The sequence below is a fragment of the Lacerta agilis genome, chromosome 8, assembly GCF_009819535.1.
Source record: "Lacerta agilis isolate rLacAgi1 chromosome 8, rLacAgi1.pri, whole genome shotgun sequence".
In the NCBI taxonomy this organism is placed as follows: Eukaryota; Metazoa; Chordata; class Lepidosauria; order Squamata; family Lacertidae; genus Lacerta; species Lacerta agilis.
The window spans coordinates 39,383,459-39,406,822 of record NC_046319.1 but is presented as its reverse complement, the minus strand read 5'-3'; the positions used below and the strand labels follow the sequence as shown (position 1 = coordinate 39,406,822).

The following is a 23,364-nucleotide window of genomic DNA, read 5'->3' as shown; positions in this document are numbered from 1 at the left end:
GCGGGTCGAGACCCGCTTGTGGGTCACGGCCTGATCCATGTGGGTCGCAACAGCAGCGCCACCGCTATGCAAATATGTGGTAAACGACTACAAGATTGGTCCCCAAATGCATGTTTGGTTAAAGGCGGGTCCAAAGACTGAAAAGGTTGAAGACTGCGGGTCTAGGAGACTTGCAGCCGACAGAGGGGCAAACGCGAGTCCCACGCTCTCTACCCAAAGTGGCTCGGATTGCAGCCGGATTTGTTTTCAGGAGCCCGAAAATCCCGTGCACCAGGAGGGCCGCTCTTACTCTTTCTCGTCTAGGGTGACATAACCGGTTGCCCCGGCAACAGACGAGCCTCTTGGCCCAGAGCCAATTCAGCCCCTCCTCCCGCGGCTGGAGAGTCTGGTGGGGTGGCTTACGCTGTTCCGGCCCTTGCAAGTCACTCCTTCGGCAGGGGGTTCGTCTGAGGCCTTTTGCATCCAGCTGCCACCCTTTTATTCTGCATGGGTGCAATTGAGGGTACAATTCCTAGAATAACCTCCCAGTCACTGCAAAGCCTGCATTGGGTGCCAGGGCACAACCCCCTTACCAATGAAAGACAAACAAACTGGGTCTTCAAAGGATGCCCCTCTCCTCACACCAGAGCTCTCAGGACTCTGCAGATTTACCCCTGGAGCTCGCACCTCAAGCCACGGGTCCAAGGGCAGCTGCAGGGGCCTTCTCCATGAGAGAAATTGTACCCTTGGGAAGTGCCTGTGCCTGGCCCTCGTGTAGAAGTGAAACAATATGCTCTCCTTTAAAGAGAAGTCCCCCACCCACCCACCATTGGCGATGTTTTTTAACCTTTTGTATGCTGATCTCCATCATAAAACAAGTGAAATATGGCATTGTCATACCAAATTTAAAAACATAAAATAAAAAATAAATGTAAAATAAAAATAACAAGTTTAAACAAACACACGCTTTATTGAAAGACCACCCAGAAAAAGATCCACCTCCCTCGGAAGGCAAGGCAGAGAACAAAATCCCACAATCCCCCTCAGAGCAATGCTGCTCATGCCCCCAACCTCCTCATCGTCCTAAGTTCAAGAGTGGGGCTCTGGGATGAAGCAGAGAAAATATTTCTGCCGTACTCCCATTTTACTTAATTCCATCTGAGAGAGATTGAATTACACTGCAGACCTGACTGTTGAGTCTCAGCAGATATGGGTAATTCATTGACTTTGTCTTGGCTGAGGATACGCACAGATCCTGGGCCTCTGCGTTGCTTGATAGTTTCTGACGAAAGAAGCCAGCCCGAGCCTGGCCTACTTGACTTGTGTCAATGTTTGCTCATCCTGTTCCAGGGACACTTAGTACCTGCTGGACTGCAAAAGTTTGCATTAAGAAGTACACTGTGAAGCTCTTCAAGGAGGCACTTTTTTGTTCCTTGCTGTAAAAAAAATGGACCCAGCTGATCTTGATGGAAGCCCCCCTGCCCTCATGTAGGGGAAGACGGGGCAGGACTGCAAGCAGAAACATGCTGGATGCTACCAGGCTGACCTGGGCAAACAAGCATCTCTATGCCCACAGAGTCCCTGCTGTCACACTAAGCCCATGCCAGGAGTCCTCAGAGGCCATGATCTGCACCTACAGCATCCTGCACGCTCTGGAATCCTTGCTCCCTGCACAAAGGAGAAAACAGCACAGAGTGAGTAGGCCAGCTAGCTGTCTCTGGCCCTGCAGTCTTCTTGGCGCCTAGAAAGACAAAACCTCAACCCAAGCAAAGTCCTTATTTGCTTAAGATACCAGCTTCCCACTTGGGTCCCCACCTCCCTCCCCAGCTGCAAAAGGTAACCAGAAAAGCTTATGCCTGTAGAGCAGATCCTTGTACTTGGTAGGGAGGGGACTTGTGACCTGCAGGCGAGTCACATGAAATCAAGGATGATGATGATAATAATTTATTATTTATACCCCGTCCATCTGGCTGGATTTCCCCAGCCACTCTGGGCGGCTTCCAACAGAATGTTAAAATACAATAATCTATTAAATATTAAAAGCTTCCCTAAACAGGATCAAGACCACTTTCTCCTCTACATAGTACATATTTGATTGTTTGGATAAGACAACAGATGCACAAGTATAAAGAATAGAAAAGCAAGGTCTGTTATTACTTGTTTTGGGACTACTGTTGTCCCAGACATCAACTGCTGTAAAGCTGCCAGGGCTCCATAGACCACAAAATGACACAAAGGAACTGTGGTGGAGGTGGAAGGTAATTTGAGACTGGAGATAAGGGACAGGTGGAAGAACAAGCAGCAGCAGGGCTTCCAAGAGGATATGGGTCAGGGGCCAGGAAGCAGGTCTGGAGGAAAGGCAGGCTGGCTGGCAAGCAGAGTGTGGGAGGAAGAGAAGGAATGGGTGTAAGAGGCAGAGCCAGAGACCAGGTACTTGAAGCTGATGTAAAGAGTAACAGGGATCAGCTTCTTGCAGTGTAAATGGAGAGCATACATGCAATAAGGAGCCCAGCATGATAAGCTAGTTGGGAGACAGACAGTTTTGTGGTCTACTCAGCTCCCTCTGCAGCCAATCTCATGCTAGCAGCAATCTCATTCTGCTGTGCTTTCTAATCAGCACAACTTTGCTTGAATCTGAAGTTACATCATAATGTATCTGCAACACACAGCTGGATTGAGGGTCCGTTAGGTACACCCCTCCTCTCTCTCTCTCTCTCTCTCTCTCACATACACACACACACACAGAGTTTGGGCCAACAAGAAACTGGGAGCTGGGCCCAGCCTGGCACTCACCTTAACAGAGCCTCCAGCTCCTGTTTCACAGCACCCACCACAGGTGGCCCACGGTAGGTGAGGGCAGTGTACATCTGCACCAAGGAGGCCCCTGCACGGATCTTGTCCAAGGCATCTTGCCCGCTGGAGACTCCACCTACACCAATGATGGGGACCCGTCCTGGGGGCAAGAAGAGGCTGCTAGTGGGGGGAATTCTGGAGTCCCTCCCACCTGCACCCCCCTTCCTCCCTCCAGCCTCTGTCTCCTTACCTTGGGTGAGAGAGTACATCTCGCTGACCAGCTGAGTGGAGAGCTCTCGCAGGGGAGCTCCGCTTAGACCCCCTACCTCCCCACGAAGAGCTGCACGCAAGGTGCTGGGGCGGCTCACAGTGGTGTTGGTGACCACCAGTCCATCAACGCCTAACTGGGAAAAAGGGAGCACAGTCAAGCCTCAGAGCCACAGCCTCCTCCTATGCGCTGCCCTCCTTCCCACAGCGGTGCCCCTGAAAGTCTAGCCCTGCCCCATTCTCACTCTTATTTAAAGAAAATTTATAAGACCACTTGATCACAAATCTATATATCTCCCAAGCAACGTACAAATATAGCTTATGCTAAAACACAGATGAAATCCACAGTTCACTAAAAGCAACCAGACCAATAACAAATATAAACTCATTTCTTTCACTTACACACTTACACAGAAACCTGAAAGCCTTTCAATTGACCTTTAAAGAAAAAGAAAAAAAGGAAATATTTTTTCCCCTTTTTTCCCTTTTTTTTTTAATTAATAAAGAATGAAATTCAAATTGTTATCATGGAATGTAAATGGTTTAAATAATAGGAGGAAAAGACAGAAAATAGAACGCATCTTAGATAAACAAAAGTGGGATTTAATATGTCTGCAAGAGACTCATGTTAATAGGAAACATAAAAGAATACTGGTCAAACCAAAGCTAGGGGAGGAGTTCATCTCATCTGATGTAAGGAAAAGGATGGGGGTTGTAATATATGTTAAAAGCAAGTATGAACCCAAATCATTATATGTAGATGAAGAAGGGAGGATAGTGATTATTAAAATAATATTAGAAGGAGAATCAATTGTAGTTGTTGGAATTTACGGGCCAAACAACGGGAAATCTGAGTTTTACGCCAAACTAAGATCTCTGCTAATGGAATATATGGACATGAATATTATTCTGCTGGGGGATTTGAATGGAGTAATGGAACCGGAATTAGATAGATTGCAGAAAGGGACGGGGAGAAATGATGGGAAGTTACCAAAAAGCTTTGTGGAAATGGTGAAAATTCTTGATTTGGTTGATATATGGAGAGACAAACACCCTGTTGAAAAAGAATTTACTTACTTCTCAGAACCCAACGATTCTCATAGTAGAATCGATGGAATATGGGTAACCAAAGACATGACAATAAATACAGAGAAAGCAGAAATACTACCCAAAACACTTACTGACCATAACCCAGTATCATTAATACTTAAAGAAAAAGAGGAGAAAAGGAGCAAAAGGTGGAGAATGAATGTTTTTTTGCTAAAAAATCAAGGTGTAATTCAGGGAGCTAAAAGACTGATGAAAGAATATTTTGAAAACAACTGGAAGAAAGGGATAAATGTGAAAACAGTGTGGGATGCTGGGAAAGCAGTTGCAAGAGGATACTTTATACAACAAAATTCAATAATACATAAGAATAAAGAAAATAAAAAAGGAATTATTGAAAGAAATTAGGAGGAAAGAAAAATTAGCATACATGAGTAAAAATAAGGAGAGATTAAAAGAAGAAATTAAAATATTGAGAACAGAATATAATAGAATCATAGAACAAGAGGTTGAGCAACAAATTAAATTCTGGAAATATAGGAATTTCGAGTGGGCAAATAAACCAGGCAAGGTACTTGCCTGGCAATTAAAAAAACGAAAAAGTGAAAAATTAATAAACAAAATAAAAATAGGAGAAAGAACAATAAAGGATGCAGTAGAAATCAAAAAAGAATTCGGAGAATATTATAAAAAATTATATCAGGAGGATGAAGTCTCAATAGAGGAGATAGAGAAATATATAAAAGAAAACAAATTAACAAAAATAGCAGAAGAAGATTATAAATTACTTAATGAACCAATATCAACCATAGAAATCAAAGAAATAATTCAAAAGACTAAAATAGGAAAATCCCCAGGCCCGGACGGCATACCATCAGAATATTATAAAGAAATGATAGAAGAAATAGTTGAACCATTAAAAGAAGTGATAGAGGAAGCACTAGAGAAGGGGAACATTCCAGACTCTTGGACCCAGGCATACATAACACTCTTATCAAAACAAGGTACGGATCTAGAATCAATTTCAAATTATAGGCCCATCTCTCTATTAAATGCTGATTATAAAATATATGCAGGATTATTGGCTAATAGGTTAAAAAAAATAATAGGGAAAATAGTACACAAGAATCAGGCTGGTTTTGTACAGGGAAGGCAGATAAAAGATAATATAAGAAATATAATAGATATAATAGAATATCTTCAAATCAGAACCGATAAGCAAGCGGCACTGATCTCAATTGATGCCGAAAAAGCATTTGACAAAATTTCATGGGAATTTATGGGGAAATTGATTGAAGAAATGAATTTAGGAGAAAATTTCCAAAAAGGTATTAATGCAATATATAATAAACAAAAGGCACAAATCATAATTAATGGAGAGATGGGGGAAGAGATCAATATATTCAAAGGTACAAGACAAGGATGCCCTCTATCCCCAATGTTATTTATAACAGTATTAGAGACATTACTCGAGAAAATAAGATCAGACAATCAAATTAGAGGTATAGCAGTGGGTGTTAAAAGATACAAGCTGAGAGCTTACGCGGACGATATCATGATTACAACAGAAAATCCCTTACAGTGTGTACCCAGAATATTAGAGTGCATAAATGAATATGGTAGATTAGCAGGTTTCAAATTAAACTATGGGAAAACAAAAGTATTAGTGAAGAACATGAAAGAAAAAGATAAAGCGGAATTACAAGAAATTACAGGATTGGGCATTCAAAAAAAATTAAGATATTTGGGAATTAACATAACGACAAATACTATGGATTTAATTAATGAAAATTATGGGAAAGTATGGAAAGAAGTAAAAAACGATTTACAAGTATGGGACAAATTAAATTTATCATTACTAGGGAGAATATCAGTAATAAAAATGAATATATTACCTAAGATGATGTTTTTATTTCAATGTATCCCAATATTAGGAGGAGAAAAATGCTTTAAAAATTGGAAAAAAGATTTGGCAAATTTCATTTGGTCAGGGAAAAAACCAAGAATAAAGTACAAAATCATGATTGATAAGAAAGAGGAGGATTTAGCCTCCCCGATTTAGAATTATATCACGATGCGGTGGGCCTGACCTGGCTAAAAGAATGGATTAAACTAGACGATTCAGACGTATTGGACCTAGAAGGAGTGGAAACGAGATTTGGATGGCATGCCTATCTAGTGGACGAAAAAGCAAAAGTGCATAAAGGTTTTTTGGGGCATATAATTAGGAAATCTATTTACAAAATTTGGGAAAAACACAAAAGAATCCTAGAGCCCAAAATACCATGGTGGGCATCGCCGGCAGAGATAGTCGCAGTTAAAAAATGGAACATGAAAGAAAATTGGGTCACTTATAAAGATGTATTAGAAGAAGAAAATGCTGTATTAAAGTTAAAAGATTATGAAGAAATAAAGGCATATATTACAGACTGGTTTCAGTACACCCAAATTAAATACAGATTACAAAAAGATAAAAAAATAGGATTTGAAAAAGGAACTTCTAAATTTAGCAAATATTTATTACAAGAAACTTCAAAAAATATATCCAAATTATATAATTTGTTGTTAGAATGGGAGACAAAAGATGAATTAGTTAAAGAATCAATGATTAAATGGGCAATAGATATTGGAAAGAATATTAGGTTAGAGCAATGGGAAAAATTATGGAAAGAAGATATGAATTTTACTAGATGTAATATATTGAAAGAAAATTATTTGAAAATACAACACAAGTGGTACTTAACACCAGAAAAAATAGCCAAAATAAATAAAAACTGCGGAGATGTCTGCTGGCGATGCAATGCAGGAAAAGGCACCATGATACACATATGGTGGAATTGCCCCAACATAGTCCGATTTTGGGAAACTGTATATAACGAGATGAAAAGAATGTTTAAATACTCTTTTAAAAAAACACCAGAAGGTTTCCTACTGGGAATAGTACCAGACAGTTTAAAGAAGGAAGATAAAACATTATACTTATATGCAACAGTAGCCGCAAGGTTACTGATAGCAAAAAATTGGAAAAGTGGAGCAATCCCAACAAAAACAGAATGGCTCGCCAAACTTCTAGAATATCACAATATGTCTAAAATAATGGAAGAAATTGGAAGGACCACAAAAGAAAGGGCAGACAAAGATTGGAAAGCGTTCAGAGGATACTTGAAAAATTATGTTGAAAAGTCAAATCTCCTATTATAATGAACAAGTTCCGTTACAACTATTGGATATTAAATAAGTTAGACAACAAAGGGGAACTGTAAATAAACGAGAAATTGGAATAATAGTGTGTTAGAAGAAAGAAAGAGGAGAAACAGAAAGAAATTATAGCTGAGTTGACTGGAAGTCATGCACAGGATGGGGTGTGGGGTGTTGGAAGGTGGTGGGTAGAGTGTGATGAAGATAAGGAAAGTATGATGGAGTGTTTGGTTTTTAAGATGTTGAAAATGTATGTAGGTTGTGTATGTTTTGTCGGAAATATGTGTATGTATTATAATTTGAAACATTAAAATAAAGCATTTTTATTCCAAAAAAAAAAAAAGCAAAGGTATGTAAAGCCACCTCAATTCAAAACAAAGATAAATTCCATAAATACTTAAAGCCGATATAGGTAACTAAATTACATGTCTGGGTAGGCTCGCAAAAACAAAAAAGGTTTTCCGGCAGAAGGCAATGCAATATAGTGAGGGTGTCTTCCCAGTATCAAGAGGCAGGGAGTTCCAAGTGCTGCTATGCTCACGAGATTGCTTTTGCGAGGAGTGCAGAGTGGCAGGTGTAAAAGTGCAAGTTCCACTGATGGAAGTGATCAAAGAGGCCCACATGAGGCAAGGTGATCTCCTAAGGGAGCTGCTCTAGAACAAGGCATAAAAGGACAAACCAACCAGGAATAATTGAAGCGACAGCAAGGCAGAACCATCCCTGCCCACCCACCCACCCCTGCATCACCTCGGAGACGACACTGGCAATGTCCTGCTTGTCTTGGGCCGTGAGGTCTGGAGCAATTTTCACCAGTACAGCCGGCTTGTGCTTGCATGCCAAGGCGTCCCTCTCAGCCAGCACCTGCCAAGAATCACACAGCCGTTGGCCAAAGATCATGTTCACACTGCCCAGAAGGGCACAAGTTGCACGCTCCCCAGAAGGGCACATGATTATAAGCCATGGAGCACAGCACAACACAGCTAGGGGAGAGGAACTGCCCCTGCTATGAACTAGGGACAGAAGCTGAGCTCTGCATAGCAGGAGAGGCTCAGCAGCAGGATCCAAAGGGCAGGTATGGAAGGAGGGCAAGACAGAAGCAGCCTCCTGTAGGTCCACCACCAACATCTGGAGTCAAGACTGCCACACTTGTACAAGGTTCTCAATCAGGCATGCATTCAACTCCTGCAGTAGGATGTGTGAACAATGTACCAACAAAGCCCTGGCCTTCCTTTGCCAGGCACTGTTCAATAAATGAGAAATGGGAGCAACAGGCTGCTTCTCCTTTGCTCCAAGCAGCTGCTGCCCTCCACCCAGACAGCAAGCGCTGAAATGTGTGCCAGAGGGCAGCCTGGTTGCTTAGTGGAGGGGACCGAGAAGCCAGATAATGCTCTTGGGGCAAGAGACCCACCTTGGCCAACAGGAGGCGCAGCTCCGCTTTCCCTTGAAGGGCCCGCAGTCCCGGCGTGTTGGGGCTGGAAACGTTCACCACCAGGTAATCGGCCAGCGGGCCCAGCACCCGCACACCCGCCACGTAGTCTGCTGCTGCATCCACAGAGGCCTTGTTCTTGCCAAGATTTATTCCAAGAGGCATCCCCGCTAGGAAGGGAGAGGATGCACAAACAGAAGCCACTCAGACAGGGAGGGCGATAGCAAAGACGACTGCCACATAAGGAATCCCTGATGAGGTGGGCAGACACATAAGAGATTTCCCCAGGGAGAGCATAAAGCCACGGTGGGCCTGTCAGGGCTGGGCAAAAGGAAGCAGCCACTGGCACTGAGGCAGGCACCGCTCCAGACCAAAGATGCCCTGGGAAGGGTCCAGGGCAGGATCCAGAAATCCTCCACTAATGAAATGCAACATTATTTACTCCTTGCCACTCTTCACGTTCCCTGAAAGGCCCTTTCCAGATCTGACTGCCACAAGCATGTACTAGCACAGCAGCATCTGGGGGGGGGGGGGAGAAGGGGCCAGGGATTTTCCATGGCTCATAGGGTGGGAGGACACAAGCCACCTCACCTAAGCTGAGCTGACGCTGAGTTTCTTGTCGGGCTCGAAGTCTGTGCTCCACCACTGCATGCCCGTGGCTGTTGAACCCATACCTAGAAAGTGGTGAACACAGCTCAGGTGAATACCACCACCCCTCTCTTCCCCAATACATCACCTCCTCTTCCACTGCAGGAGAGGCTTGTCAAAGGCTCATCCTTGCCACCCACCTCTGTTCCAGCCTCCTACCTGTTAATAATGGCCTGGTCCTCTGGCAGCCGGAAGACACGGGGCCTGGGGTTCCCCTCTTGGGGCTCTGGGGTGACACTCCCCACCTCCACAAAGCCAAATCCCATCTTGTAGAGTCCATCTACAGCCTCTCCATGCTTGTCAAAACCAGCAGCCAGGCCAAGAGGGTTCCGAAACCGGCGCCCAAAGACTTCCACTGCCTGGGAAGCCAATTAAGCACCTGTTAACCAGCAGAAAGCCTTAGGCAACAGAAGAGATGAGCAAGGCTCCATCCTGTCTCAGGAGAGAAAGGGCATGCCAGGCCCACAGGAAGGGATTGGGAGCAGTAGGATGAGAGGCAGGGCCCAAAGCAGGAGCACAGAAGCCTCTGACCGCCAGTCACCTGCATAGTTTACGCACCAATGCATCCGAGTCAGCTTGGCTTGAGCAGGGCAGGATCCCCAGAGCCGCAAAGCGCACAGCCAGCCTGTGGGCTGTCTCGGGGCCCACCACTCTCTGTAGGAGTGGCATCAGCTGCGCAGCGTAGAAGTGCTCATCTCCCTTGACCACCAGGTATGAGGTGAAGATCAGGCTGCCCCCACCGAGAATCACTGATGCCTCCTTAAAGCGTCGCTGGGAGAGCAAAGAGAGTGAGATACACCCCCAAGCCTACAGCCCACCCAACCCCTGGAGAACGGGAGGAGGGAGGTCTACCACCCTGCTCCACCCTAACACACCCACAGAACTCTGTCTGGAATAACTGGGTTAAAGCCCCAAGTTGGCTTTGGCTAGACCTGGCCAAGCCACCCTGCCTCATCACCCCAATTGGGATAAATACTGACCCTAAAACTGAGAAAGCAGCTGGTCCGTATGGGGCACTCTGAAAGGGCTAAACGCAGCAGGAATCCTGTTGAAGAGCTGCTGGTACTACCTGGGATGGCAAAAGGGGAGGATTTCAAATGCCACAACACAAGGAAGGCATAGCTTCCAATTACTACTGGCTCCTGGCAATGACTGGCCGGATCTGACAGGAGGCCTTTTGGTAGAGGAATCTGCCTCAAGCCCTTCAGCAGCTGCATGGCAGGCAGGAGAACCATTGCTGCTCAGCAAAAGCTGCACCCGCTGAACCTCTGCTTGCCTTGGCTGTTGCTCCAGCCTACCCCAAAGAAGCAATACATGATTTGCTCTCACAGCTGCCCACTGGAGCCCTCCCAGCAACTACATTCAAGCTGCACGGTTCACTCAGGAACGGCAAGAAGCTGCTTTCCCACCCCCGACAGATTTTTGGAGAGGAGTTAAGCACTTTCATAGGTGTCACAGTAGTGAAGGAGTTGCAACTTTCCCCTTGAATTGAAGGTTGATATCCTGTTTCTGAGGGATGCAGGTGGTGCTGTGGTCTAAACCACAGAGCCTAGGGCTTGCCAATCAAAAGGTCGGCGGTTTGCGATGGGGTGTGCTCCCATTGCTTGGTTCCAGCTCCTGCCCACCTAGCAGTTCGAAAGCACGTCAAGGTGCAAGTAGATACATAGGTACCTCTCCGGCGGGAAGGTAAAAGGCATTTTCCGTGTGCTGCTCTGGTTCGCCAGAAGCGGCTTAGTCATGCTGGCCACATGACCCGGAGGGTGTCTGCGGACAAACGCCGACTCCCTCAGCCAGTAAAGCGAGATGAGCACCGCAACCCCAGCCATCCCCGACTGGACCTAATGGTCAGGGGTCCCTTTACCTTTACCTTATCCTGTTTCTGAGCAACCACAGCTGCAAGACTGCATATCGTGCTACAGCGCATCTAGCCCCACCTCAAGACAGAAGAACCCACTCTGCATTTCCCCCTTAGTTGCTTCAAACCAGCAGAGCGCTGCGGGGGACAAATAATTTGCCCATCGAGTATCGCTTGCTCTGACTGGCAAAGGGGGGCCTCCCTCCAGGCTCTCCCCGGCAGAGCAGAGGCTCTTTCTTCACAGGGTACCTCGACCTGCAAAATGCCTGTTCTGGCACGAAGTTACGGCCCTCCCTTCAGCCCATCGCCCGCCCACAGTGCGACCTTCCTCACCCAGAGCGACGCGCCCGCAGCTCCCGCCATGGCAGCAAAAGGAGGATGCACATGGGCTCCACTTCCGGCACAGAGCCGGAAACTGCGCTACAATGAAGCGCGCCGCACTATAAACACACAAGAGGCAAAACTTCCACCTTTTATACTCTCTCAGTTCCCGAGTTTAGGGGCACCTCGATTAGATTCTGCCTTTCCCCCCGAAATGATCCCAGCAGGGCTGAAGATCTAGCGCTCAGGGGCAGCCGAAAGCCGTGTGCATACCGAGAAGTTGCGTTTTACAGTACTTTAAAAACCGCTCGTATTTCCCATGCAAAATACTGTAAAACCCTTTTAATGCAACTTCACTGCCTTTGGTCTAGTTTGAATAGTTGCCCTTCATTGCTTTTTCGCAATGTTGTGTCGGGTGCTAAGACTTCGCAGAGTGATATGAAAAGGACATCAACAACGGAAGAAAAATTATGGGCAACCCGAAGAAGTCCTTATGGAGCCCAGCCTCATATGCAACCCGTCTCCCGACCCAGAAATCGCAGGTGGGGCTTTACCCCACCGCCTTCATCTCTAAGTCCCTTCCTCCAGCCAACCAAGCAGGACCGATCTCCGGGATCCCCAGGCTGAGGCGTAGGGCGCCTTCCCGGAAAGGGCGAGGCAGGCCGGACAGGCGCGATGGGAGCTGGCTAGCATGAAACGAAGGTGTGGACCGAGAGAGGGAGAAACTGCGGCTCCCTTTGATTGGCTCAAGAGGCAACGCGGGAGCATCTGACCACTGCTGCAGATGATCCCACCCCCCAACCGTCGGGATATCTTAATCCCCACCCCCTCTGGTGACTTCGCACGTGCAGCGCAGCTGCAGCAGCAGCCATCACCCTAGAAACCCCCTGCCAGAGACAATGTCCCGGTCTCGGTTCTCGTGCTCCATCCTCTATCCTCCGATTTCTCTGCCACTGTGGGAACCTGCCCGGCTGCCCCTTTGATTTCCTTGGGCAAGCAGCTCCACGGCGGAGGGCGAGCTGTCCACAGCTCCCTTCCACCCTCTGCGCTTTGCGAGCAGACAAAGCCCCGCTAGAACCGGGACGGCGCTGAGACTACAGTATCCCGGGCTCTGAGTCAGCGCTGCTCTCCGCGTCGTCCCGTCCCACACACTCCTGCCCCGCCCAACGAATACGCCAGGGGAAGGCCCGTTAAATGACGCCACTTTCGCCACGCCCCCTTCCCGGCGGGATGGCGCGCGGGAAAGAGAAGATGGCGGCTGGTGGCCGCGGACCGTCTCTTGCCTCATCGCCTGAAGGAGCCGCAGAGGCTCGCGAAAATGCCTTGGAGGAGGCGGTGAACCGGTGGACCCTCCTCTTCTACGCCCACCGGGCCCTTCAGGCTTTCCGAGCCGGCCGCAGCCAGGACTTTCGCCAGCTGCGGGACGTCATATACGGTGGGGAACATTCGCGTTGGGTTAAATAACTGTAAAGGTACTTCCTGCTAAGGAACGTGAATGTAAATAACTAATAATAATAATTTTGTTAGTTATACCCCGCCCATCTGGCTGGGTTTTCCTCAGCCACTCTGGGCGGCTCACAGCACATATCAGAACATACTAAAACATCAAACATTAAAATACAGGTATGTCGCCCAGGTTCCACATATGTCACTGTTACTTATTTACATTTATATATTACATTTAATAGTCGTTAGGTGTTTTCATTTAAGAAAAAATGAACCTAAAGCAACTTAAAATATAATACAATCTATGTCCCTGGAACGTTTGTCATCTGCCTTTAGAAATTAAGGGAAACTGTTTTTAAAGAAAATGCACAAAGTACAACTAACCAACAGCACAGAATCCAGAAGGAAGGCCTGAAAACAGTTATGTGTGATTCTCAGGAAGATGGTTAGAATACATGCCCCCTTAAATGAATGCCTCCTAAAGCCCATCACAGATGGTCAGGAGAATGGTTAGGATCCCTTCCCCCCCCTGCCCTTAGCCTCCTAAGTGCCTGAAAACTTCAGAGCCCTCTTGAAATCTATTTCAAATTGGAGAATGTTGATGTGTGTATTAAGAGACTGAGTTTAATGAGTTTTGGGTTCGGGCTGTAGTTGAGTGTGATGGTTACCAGAAGCCAAACGTTAGGAATGACCTAGCACCTTTGGAGTGTAGTTCTAAGAAACTCAACTACTTTACCATTCATTTTCTTACAGTAATTACTTCCATGTGTCTATAAATAAAATCTGTACATACTGCATTTCTGCCCCACAAAACGGGAGCCCCAGCAAGATATCTCACCACAAAGATTAAGACACTAAAAAGCAATGTGTGTGTGTTTGTGTATATATAGATACTAAAGGCTATTGTAGATCACACACAAAAAACAAGCAAATGCAAAGTGACTCCTGGGCCAAAGGGCATGTTGGGATGAAGTGGACTGTCTGTATATGGCCAGGGTACAAGATACGGGACAGGGCTTTGGTGCCCTGGCCCAAGCCTCGTTACGCCTGGTTTGCTGAACTATCTGATTTTGCTTAGTGGCTGTTTTGACTGTCTTGTTCTTCTCCAGCTGTGCTTGCACGGCCCCTAGCACTAGAGAAACACATTGGCATTCAGCTGCGGATTATCCAGCTTCTGTCTAGGATTGAAGAAGATTGGACCATTGATACCAAGACCAAGTTAACGCCTCTTGAATATGCCCTTGTTCTTTTGGATAAGATGAAGAATGAATTGGACATAGACATTGATGTAATAGAAGAAATAAGAAAAAAAATAAAGGAAGCAGTAAGTGTTAGCATTTCCTCTTCTGTAGGCAGTGATTACTGTTTCTCAGCCTAGTTAGAAAGTATGAGAACAGCTGTATTTAAGTTTCAAAATGCAGTATATTTAGGAAAGGGTTTAATTAAGGTGCTAATTCAATGCTAGGATTAACTCTTGCCAATTTTTCTCCATGCTTAAATTAGACTTTTAAATAAGTTCACAAAAGTTAATAGAAGCAAGGAGGCAAGATTCCTATATGCTGGGATGAAACGAGAGAGAAATGTATCCTCAAAAGTGCCTGAGTTTATTGGAACTCAGCATGTTTTGAAAACTTGTTTCCTTCGGGGGCAATCCAGGAAAAGTTGGCTTCTTAACTCTCCTAAACCCTAAGGCATACTTTATTCCAATGTTGTTAGCCTACAGACATTTAAGTAGCTTGCCTTACTTGAATATAAAAAAAATCTTTAATAAGTGATCTAATATCACACAATGAAAACACACTGGGTTGAAAATGTGAAGCAGATCTAGAAAATTGCCAGAGGGATAGCTCTTGAACAGTATCTTCTTAGATTAGGAACATTTCCCCAAAGTCTTCCTTATTTTGTCTTCCTTCTCCAGGCTGTTATAACCTGTCTAAAAAACAAAGAATATGAACAAGCCAGCAAGATCTTGAAGAAACACATGTCAAAGGACCCAAGTTCCCAGGTGAGCTTTCAGCAAGTATGAGTTCATGTCGCCGTTGTTGTTGTTGTTGTAATGTGACTCTTGCAGGGTTAGTTCACTGCAAAGCAGAGTCATGGTTTGTCCTTCCCACATTCTCCAATTCAGTGAGTGTCTTAAATACTTGAGAGTTTATTGTCCTCCTTACGCAATGAGAAAAATTGCATCCGCAAGCAGCACATGTTGCTACAGATTGTGGTCCACATCTCTAGTCATCATTACTTTCATGCATTTGTGACATTACCTAGACTGCTCTTGTGGTTTGGCTTGTTTTGTTTAAACTTCTAATGACTGCAAAATTGCTTTTATCTCTGTCCTGTGCTGCAATTTGCTTGTAAGTACTGAAAAACATTTTCCCTTGCTTAGAAAATGAGGTCGATGTTGCAGAGCATCATCCGAGAAAAAAACTTCGCTCATCCAGCCATCTGGAACTTCTCCTATAAAGCTTTCCAGCAGAAAATACTTCTGTATTTAGAAAGCTGCTTGAGTGACTCTGAGCCCTTTCTCTTAGAGGTAAGCAAGGGTATGGAGTGCTGCTTGATTGAGATATGGGATTTCGTAGTGGGGGTATAGCTCAGTAGTCGAGCATCTACTTTGCATGCAGAAGGTCCCAAGTTCAATCCTTGGCATCTCTAGGTAGGACTTGGAATGTCCCCTGCTTGAAACCCTGGAGAGCCACTGTCACTCAATGTGTGGTGATAGGAAACTATATCAACCATTGGTCTGGCTTGGCATATTCTTCATATGTTCCTGTGTGTTGCTGGAGCACTTGAATATCACCCACATTGCCACAGCAGAAGTCTTGCCGTCTAAACACTGTGATCAAAAAAGTACATTCAATTTAAGACAGAAGCCTCCCTGGACAAACTATTATGTGTTTGGGAAATATTTTTGTGAAGAGCAAAGTGCCCCACTGCAGAACAGCACAGGGCTCCAGTGTCACATTTGACATATACAGTGGTACCTCGGGTTACAGATGCTTCAGGTTACAGATTCCGCTAACCCAGAAATAGTACCTCGGGTTAAGAACTTTGCTTCAGGATGAGAACAGAAATTGTGCGGCGGCAGTGGGAGGCCCCATTAGCTAAAGTGGTACCTCAGGTTAAGAACAGTTTCAGGTTAAGAACGGACCTCCGGAACGAATTAAGTTTTTAACCCAAGGTACCAATGTATCAAACTTGTAACCTGACAGTGTTTTGGACTAGCAATTCCCAATAGCTCCAGCATCCTGAGGGTGTGCTGACTGGGGCTTAGGGGAGTTGTAGGTAAAGCATCTTCAGGGCACCAGCTTGGGCATGGCTGCTGTATATAACTAGAAAAAAGAAAACAAAGTAGAGAAGTGTTCTCTAGTAACTGTTTTCACATTCTCTGTTTAAGATGGCAAAAAAGGATTTGGACAATCAGATAGAGACCAGGCTCGATCCTTTGGAAATGGCCAGCAAGGAGGAAATGGTGAAAGAAACCTCAGAGGTGGCAGCAGCAGATAAACCTGAATATGTGGGAAGATCTGATGAGACTTTGGAAGAGCTCAGGCCTGAGGGAGGGCCTAGCAATACAGTGGAAGAACAGCCCAAGTCTCTGGAGGGAGGCCGTGAGACAGTTGCAAGGCCTTTGATGGAGGCAAAGGGAGCTGTTTTGGAACTTGCTGAAGTGGTTGATGAGTGCCAGGCAGCTTCAAAGCCAGAAGATGAAACCAGTGGAGCTGCAGAGCCTGCTGTGGTTGCTGTTGCCACTGTCTCAGCAGCTTCCAGGGATTCTGACAGGTTAGCAGTCTATGGCCTCTTACAGTTTTCACTCCCTTTGCCATGCTGGGCAGCTGTTTTGCCATATAACTTCTGGCTCTCAGCACTCAAACTCAAATGGCACCTGCTGCCTGGGGAGCAAGGTCTTGGGGGCAAGGTCAACAACATAAATTGGCAAATCTTGTGGAGCAACCTGCTGATATTTCTTTATTTTTCAGATGTTTGCCTAAGAGGATGGGCTCGTATGGGTTTTCTACTCTGAGAGACGCTTTCAAGATGCTGTCCAATTCCCCAGATGCAGATGAAGAGTTTTCAAAACTGGACAAGTTGGACTGGACTTTTCCCAAGCCCTGTTTGGCTTCTGATTTCCACGCAGCCAAGTGCCAAAGGGAGAAGAACCATGCTGCCTCTAGGCCGCACCCCAGTGAACGCTCAGTGTCCATAAGCTCACTGGTTATGGGGTCAGTGAGCTGGAACCCCCCAACTTCCTGCCAAGTTTCATCCAAGAAGCCTGTGGCAACTTTGGTTGTCCGGCCTGCACAGCCCCAAATACCCACCCAGCCTGATGATACCTCCCGATGTCCCAGGTAAGAGGCCATGACTGCTGTGGGGTCTGCTGGGGAACCAACACAGCATGAGGCATTTGGTGCAACTTTCACCTTTGCAAGGAATCCATTAGAAGGCCTTTGGCCTCAGCCCAGAAGCTCCAAGGAATGCAAATGTGGTTTGCAGTGGTAGGGTTGCATCACTGTGCATCTTCTCTTACAGCTAGTAGAAGCAGGTTGCGAGAGAATCTGGTTCACATACCTTGTCTTAATTTTTATTACTCAATTGCAAATATAGCAGAATTGACAATATGGTCTCTGGCCCCATTAAAGACTGCTAAACAAATTTATTGTGGCAGAAACACCTGTGCCGGACTCTGCTTTGTCAGATGCCTGGAATGTTAGCTTCAGTTGCCAGACAAAAGGTAGAAAATGTTATTTCTCTCTCCCCTCTCTCCTTCCGTCTGTACCAAGGATAAGGGTTTGGGTTTCTGCCACCAGCTATTTGCCCATATTTAAGCTGTCATGGGTCTCTGCAGTGATGTGTTTGCTGTGACAAATTAACCTTCCTCCTTGTCTGATACTTAACCCAGCATCTCCATAATCCTGGTTGTGTGTGACATTAATTGATGCAGCTCAGTCCCGTCTCATCTCCTTGTGGGGTAAGTCTTGTGTTTCTCTGTTCCATTCAGATTAGCCAAGAGGAGACTAATTTGTTTAGATCAGGATGAAGAAAAGGAGGTCTGGAGTGATGAGGATGAACTCTTTGGTAAGCAGCAACTGTTTGACTCTGCCTGCCTGGTTTTGGGTGCTTGGCATGATCAAGGGTTCTTTGCCCCAAGGCTGCTATTGCAGAAATATAGTGAAGCTACTCTCAAAATAGCAAAGCTGCCAAGCAGCTGAGGCTCTCCTCTGTGAGTGTCTAAATGTTAGGCCAGGAGCTTTGTTCCCATTGTCTGCTCCATAGAATTGAGAATTTAATTGGGGCCTGGTGAAGCAGCTAGTATCCTGTACACAGTAAGCAAAGGGATTTTGGGGCACAGCTCTTGGATCAGAAAAGTAAAATATTTGGACTGCCTGCTCCAAGTGCACAGCAGCAGCACTGACAAAATCATTGCCTTTTGCCTCAGACTGGCTTCTTGTTCTGCAGGATGCTCAATTGTAGCTCCATGCACTCCTCTAATTAAAGCACCTGTGCAGTTTTGATGGCTTCCCACATTGCATTACCCAGTGACATCACAATGACATGGGGAAAAACATTGCCAGCATGGCAAGCAAAGAGAAATGTTAACTGCGGTTCTTCAGGAGGCTTGCTTAGGCTATGCACAGACTAGCTAAAGGCAAAACTCTCAAAACCTGGTAAACATCTTGCAAAACAAAGTGATCAATTTTGTGAACCATGCTAGAATGAGGTGGCAACTGTGAGTGAACATGGATGGCTATTTTCCACATAGTTTAGGGTTGCCATATATTGAAGAGCAAAAAAGAGGACAACCTAAGCCAGGGAAAGAAGTGTACCCATGTGCTTCTTTTCTCAGCTTGGGCTAGCAGCAGCAGTGGTGTGTAGAGTTGGCCAATCAAACAAACAAACAAACAACCCCTCCCTCCCTACAACCCCGGACATTTCCTTTAAAATGTAAAAATCCCCCTGGATGGGCCTGTTGGCCCTCCAAAAGAGAACCTGTCTGGGATGTCCAGGATGTATGGCAACCCTAACATAGTTCCATCAGTAGTTGACTATCTACACATCATGCCAAGGGCTGGGTGGAATTTGACCACTACCCTGGATTTCTGATGAGGTGCAGTAGCAATAAAACCTCCCATCTGCTGAGCCAGTAGCAATAACCAGCTTACCGAGTGGTTCCATGCATCCCATAAAGTTTGTAAATGAATTTGTGTTTCAGAATCGAAGGAAGAAAGCAGCAGCAGCAGCATCAACACTTCCCTCTTTGGTTCTAAAAAGAAGGTAACCAAGCCTACACCCAGTCTGGAGCTGAGCACTCCAGTGGGGAGAAATTGGCCTGCCTTGACAACACCCCTCTAAATGGAGGCCAGTTGATGAGGACCCCCTCTCCCAAATGAAATAACTGATGAAATTCCCATTAATGGGAACATAGGAAGCTGTCATATGCTGAATCCTGGTCCGTCTAGCTCAGTATTGTCTGTGCTACAGGGTTTCAGGCCAGGTGTCTCTTTCACAGCTCTACCTGGAGATGTCACAGGTTTTAAGCTGGGATCTTCTGCATGTTCAACCACTGGACTAAGGGGCCTCTCCTAATCAATCAATCAATCAATCAATCAAAGGTCTTGGATACCCAGGTGTTTCAAAGGAGCCTGGGCAATCTCAGCTCATTATATCTGCTATCTTTGATAGCCTCTTCAACCACACTGTAAGGTGGCTGAATTTTATTTTTATTACCCACATATTGCAGAAGGGGAACTAAGTGTGGAGAGCGTGCCACCAAGTTAGGTTTAATGTCTTGAAATATGGCCTGGATATTTGCCTGCTGTGAGTCACTGGGCTACATCCCATGTCAGCGGCAATCCTCTGTTAGCAACAGCCATGGAACCATCTCCAGAGGGTGGTATATCTGTCGTTCTGTCATGGGGGCAGGGGGCAAGTCTTGCAGCACTTGATGGTTGCTCATGAGAGCCTGTGTCCTCTTCTTTCTAGATCTGGACATCAGAGGAATCTCAGTGGATTAAGGAAGGTGTGAAGAAGTTTGGGGAAGGGAGGTGGAAAGCCATTTCCCAGGCATTCCCCTTTAAGAACCGGACTCCTGTGGCGATCAAGGACCGATGGCGGACAATGAAGAATCTGGGGCTCTTGTGAACCTGGGGAATGACCTGGAGGCAAGTGCCTAAGCTCCAACTCTATGTGGACATAGGGTGGGCCAGAGGTGCAGTGTATTGCATTGGGCCAGCAGGCTGATGACCACAATCTCTTAGCATCACTGGAGGCTTCTCCCTCTGCTTTCTGACATAGGCTCTCCCCCTCCCTCCATTTTTTTAAAGTTTGCAGTACTTAAAATACAGATTCAACCAAAAGAATTTGTGTAAAACAATTGGTATGGAAAGTGCACGTTTTACAATATAAAAATATGTCATTTCAATTTTTTATTACTTATAAATGTTATTTTTCACTGTAGGTCTGTTGTGATATTAATAAACTGGTATTCTGCCATAATCATCTGGAGCACAAATGCTATAAATAAGGTTAAAATAAAAAGACAGTAGAATAAGATATATTCTATCCACAGACAGGACGACATCATCTTATAGTTTCACGATAGGCAAACATTCTTATTTACTTGTGGATTCAAGTTACGTCAGTTAGTATTAATAACATACTATATAAAATCCCACCACACTGCACCAAAATCCAAAGGTTATGCCTCGCCTTGAATTAATTTAAAATTTAATTTAATTTTTACTGAAATTGCAGTGTTGCACATGTTTTTATACCACAAAATATTTCCAGTGTTGGACAATAGACCGCCTTGCTACAGTTGGTAAAGTGATGAGTTCTTTAGATACTACATTTTTATTTGTACCTTGGAATATTGTTAAAATAAAAAGCTATGGAGTGAATTCAATTGTTTTCTTTATTAGTGCTGTTAGTTCTATGTGAACCAGGGACCAAACAACTTGTATTCAAGAACAAGTCCACCATAAATGCATATTTCCCCCTTAGTGTAATATCCACGCCAACATAAGGGACTTAGAGTTGATGTGATGTTGGGATGGAGTCCTATACCATCTGTGGAAGATTTTGAGTGAAAGTTCTTTAATATTTGCAGACACTGACTTAAAAGTCCATATGCCTTTCCAAATTGAGTCTTCCATTGTTACTTTCACATCATATTCCCATATTGATTTTAGGCTAGACAAGTCCCCAAATTAGTTCTGTATTAAGTGACCATAAAATTTTGATACTATTTCCTTACCTCCATTACCTGGGGGCACCTTGGATCATTCAAAAGAAGTTGAATGTAATTTAATTATCAGATCCTTTAGTAAATGTTTAATTTGTAGAATTTGAAGCCTGTTTAAAGTTAATTCCCATTTTAAGTACATTTAAAGTTTCTGGTCTTACTCCTGTAAAAAAAAGCACAGTTTGAAATAACCCAATTTTACCCTGTTCTTTATTTTAGCTTTTAAAGTATCATCTTTCAGACTGGCATATGTCTGCAGAGCAGTGAGTGGTGAACAACCGGGGGAGAGTCAACTTCCATTTTTTCCATATCCTCAATTTAGTTTGTAAATATGGGTTATTCATTTGGCCAGTAATTTTAAGGATTAAGGTTTTTTGAAAGATAAAGCACATAGCAGACCTAGGGCTATTTGTTTTTCTTCCAAATTGATCCATTTCTTACCATTCTTCATAATCATGAAAGCCTGCTGTCTCAATTGGAATGCATCATGGTATACCGAGAGGTTTGGTAAACCCCGACATCCTTCATTTAAAAAAGAAAGGAAAATAAGATTTCATGGGCAACCTTGAAGACTTATCTTGAAATATGAAACAATTTTAGTTTGCCATTTGATCATTGGAGAAAAGTAAGGAGAACCTGAAAGAGGGACAGAAAACAGGGAATTAAAATGATATGTACTGCTGCAATAGAGCCTAAAATGGAAAGGTTAAATTGGTTCCATTTTTTAAAGTCCCTGTTCATTTTTAAAATAATGGGATAATTCGGTTTAGATTCATGGTTCATGTTTTTTAGAATTGGCACACCCAAGTCTCCAAATGCAGAGCAGCACATGGGTGTATTAAGAATATGACGTGTGTATTTGAATCAGTGGTGGAAGACTGAAAAACATCATTGATTTTCCAGTGTTTACTTTTAAGCCTGCTACTTCAGAAAAAGATGTTAATTCTTCCTTTAATGCACAGGCTGACCCCTTAGGGCCTTTCATCATCACAACAATATCATCTGCATACATTGTCAACAGATGCTCTTCGCCCTCTCTCCAATATCCTTTTACATCTGGATTAAGACGTAAGATATTAGTGAATGGTCCAAAAGAGAAGGCGAGGAGCAATGGCGACAAGGGACAACCTTGTTTTGTCCCCCTCCAGATTGCAATTGCTGAGGAGTCCATGTTATTAATTCTTAGAGTAGTTGAATTATTTGAATAGAGTTTAGCTATTGCTGTAATAAGGCGATTGCCTAGTTGGCATGTCTGCAAAATGTTAAGACATAACACCATTCCAGACCATCAAAGGCTTTGTATATATCTAAGGAACATAAAGCCAAGAAGAATGGTTTGGTGAGGAATTGTGAATCAAATTCAACAAACAGTCTTCTTATGGGATCCAAGATATGCTCAAGGGGCATGTTTCGTCTATATGGATTAAATTCCTAATTATTAGATTTAACAGGTGCTGCTTCCCATGATAGTTAAGAGGAATCTCCACCACGCTATTTGGTTTGGCACTAGTATTCCAGGTGTTCTGGGGCAGGACAAAGGTGTTGCTAGTTGTTCTCCCATTGGGGCAGACTGTTCCTGTCACCACGTTTTCTCCAGTTCCTTTTTTTAGCTCCTTGAACCTCAAATGTGTTGGAGGACATGCTGGCTTCTGTTAGTCCAAGAAGCGGCTGATTGTGTAGTGTGGATGGAGCCAGAGACCAAGTGCTTTCCCTCTGCCTCACCACCAAAACTACACAGATCTTGAAAGTGGCTGTCTTTTTTCCCCATGAACCGATCTTATCCCAGAGGGGGGCCCCTCTCTTATCTCAGCTGCTGGGAAAACTTCCTCCTGCAATACACACTTTGTCCTTCAAGCACCAGCTGCTACAAGCAAGCAGAGTTTGTGCTTTGGGAGAACTTTCATGTTTTTTTTTTGTTTGTTTTACATTTTATTAACATATAAATCACATACATTTACATTTACACAATACACCACCTTATTTTCATAACATAAAACATACCTACATTACTCTATATAATACCTACTGTTGCAAGAACTATACTATACATATCAGCATACCTACACAGCTACCCCACACGGACACCCACCTCTTTAGGAGAACTTTTGAGTAACAAGGGACAAGGATTTGCGCTGAAGTGGG

General features: G+C 44.6%; 2 protein-coding genes across 6 annotated transcripts; one reads left to right on the top strand and one right to left on the bottom strand.

Moving 5' to 3' along the window:
* Positions 1 to 1,266: 1,266 nt before the first annotated feature.
* DHODH (dihydroorotate dehydrogenase (quinone)) lies at positions 1,267 to 11,649 on the bottom strand. 4 transcript variants are annotated; one of them, XM_033157093.1, is made up of 9 exons: positions 11,547 to 11,649; positions 9,917 to 10,129; positions 9,518 to 9,717; positions 9,302 to 9,384; positions 8,693 to 8,880; positions 8,032 to 8,145; positions 3,023 to 3,176; positions 2,773 to 2,932; positions 1,267 to 1,647 (listed from the first exon to the last, which is right to left on the bottom strand). In XM_033157093.1, exons 1-9 carry the CDS (start codon positions 11,574 to 11,576, stop codon positions 1,593 to 1,595), a joined length of 1,197 nt encoding a protein of 398 aa, XP_033012984.1. In that variant the 5' UTR covers positions 11,577 to 11,649; the 3' UTR covers positions 1,267 to 1,592. The 4 variants fall into 4 exon arrangements, 3 of the variants coding, with proteins under 3 accessions (XP_033012984.1, XP_033012981.1, XP_033012983.1); XM_033157090.1 differs by lacking the exon at positions 11,547 to 11,649 and adding an exon at positions 10,339 to 10,688; XM_033157092.1 differs by lacking the exons at positions 8,032 to 8,145; positions 11,547 to 11,649 and adding an exon at positions 10,339 to 10,690.
* Positions 11,650 to 12,774: 1,125 nt separating this feature from the next.
* On the top strand, positions 12,775 to 22,547 carry TERF2 (telomeric repeat binding factor 2). 2 transcript variants are annotated; one of them, XR_004427145.1, is made up of 10 exons: positions 12,775 to 12,969; positions 14,090 to 14,304; positions 14,899 to 14,985; positions 15,367 to 15,513; positions 16,378 to 16,763; positions 16,961 to 17,329; positions 17,980 to 18,056; positions 19,192 to 19,253; positions 19,962 to 20,187; positions 21,442 to 22,547. XR_004427145.1 is itself a non-coding variant. In XM_033157089.1 (9 exons), the coding sequence occupies exons 1-9, from the start codon at positions 12,786 to 12,788 to the stop codon at positions 20,118 to 20,120; spliced, it is 1,686 nt and encodes a 561-aa protein (XP_033012980.1). In that variant the 5' UTR covers positions 12,775 to 12,785; the 3' UTR covers positions 20,121 to 20,878. The 2 variants fall into 2 exon arrangements, 1 of the variants encoding a protein (XP_033012980.1); XM_033157089.1 differs by lacking the exon at positions 21,442 to 22,547 and having other exon boundaries at positions 19,962 to 20,878.
* Positions 22,548 to 23,364: the final 817 nt, after the last annotated feature.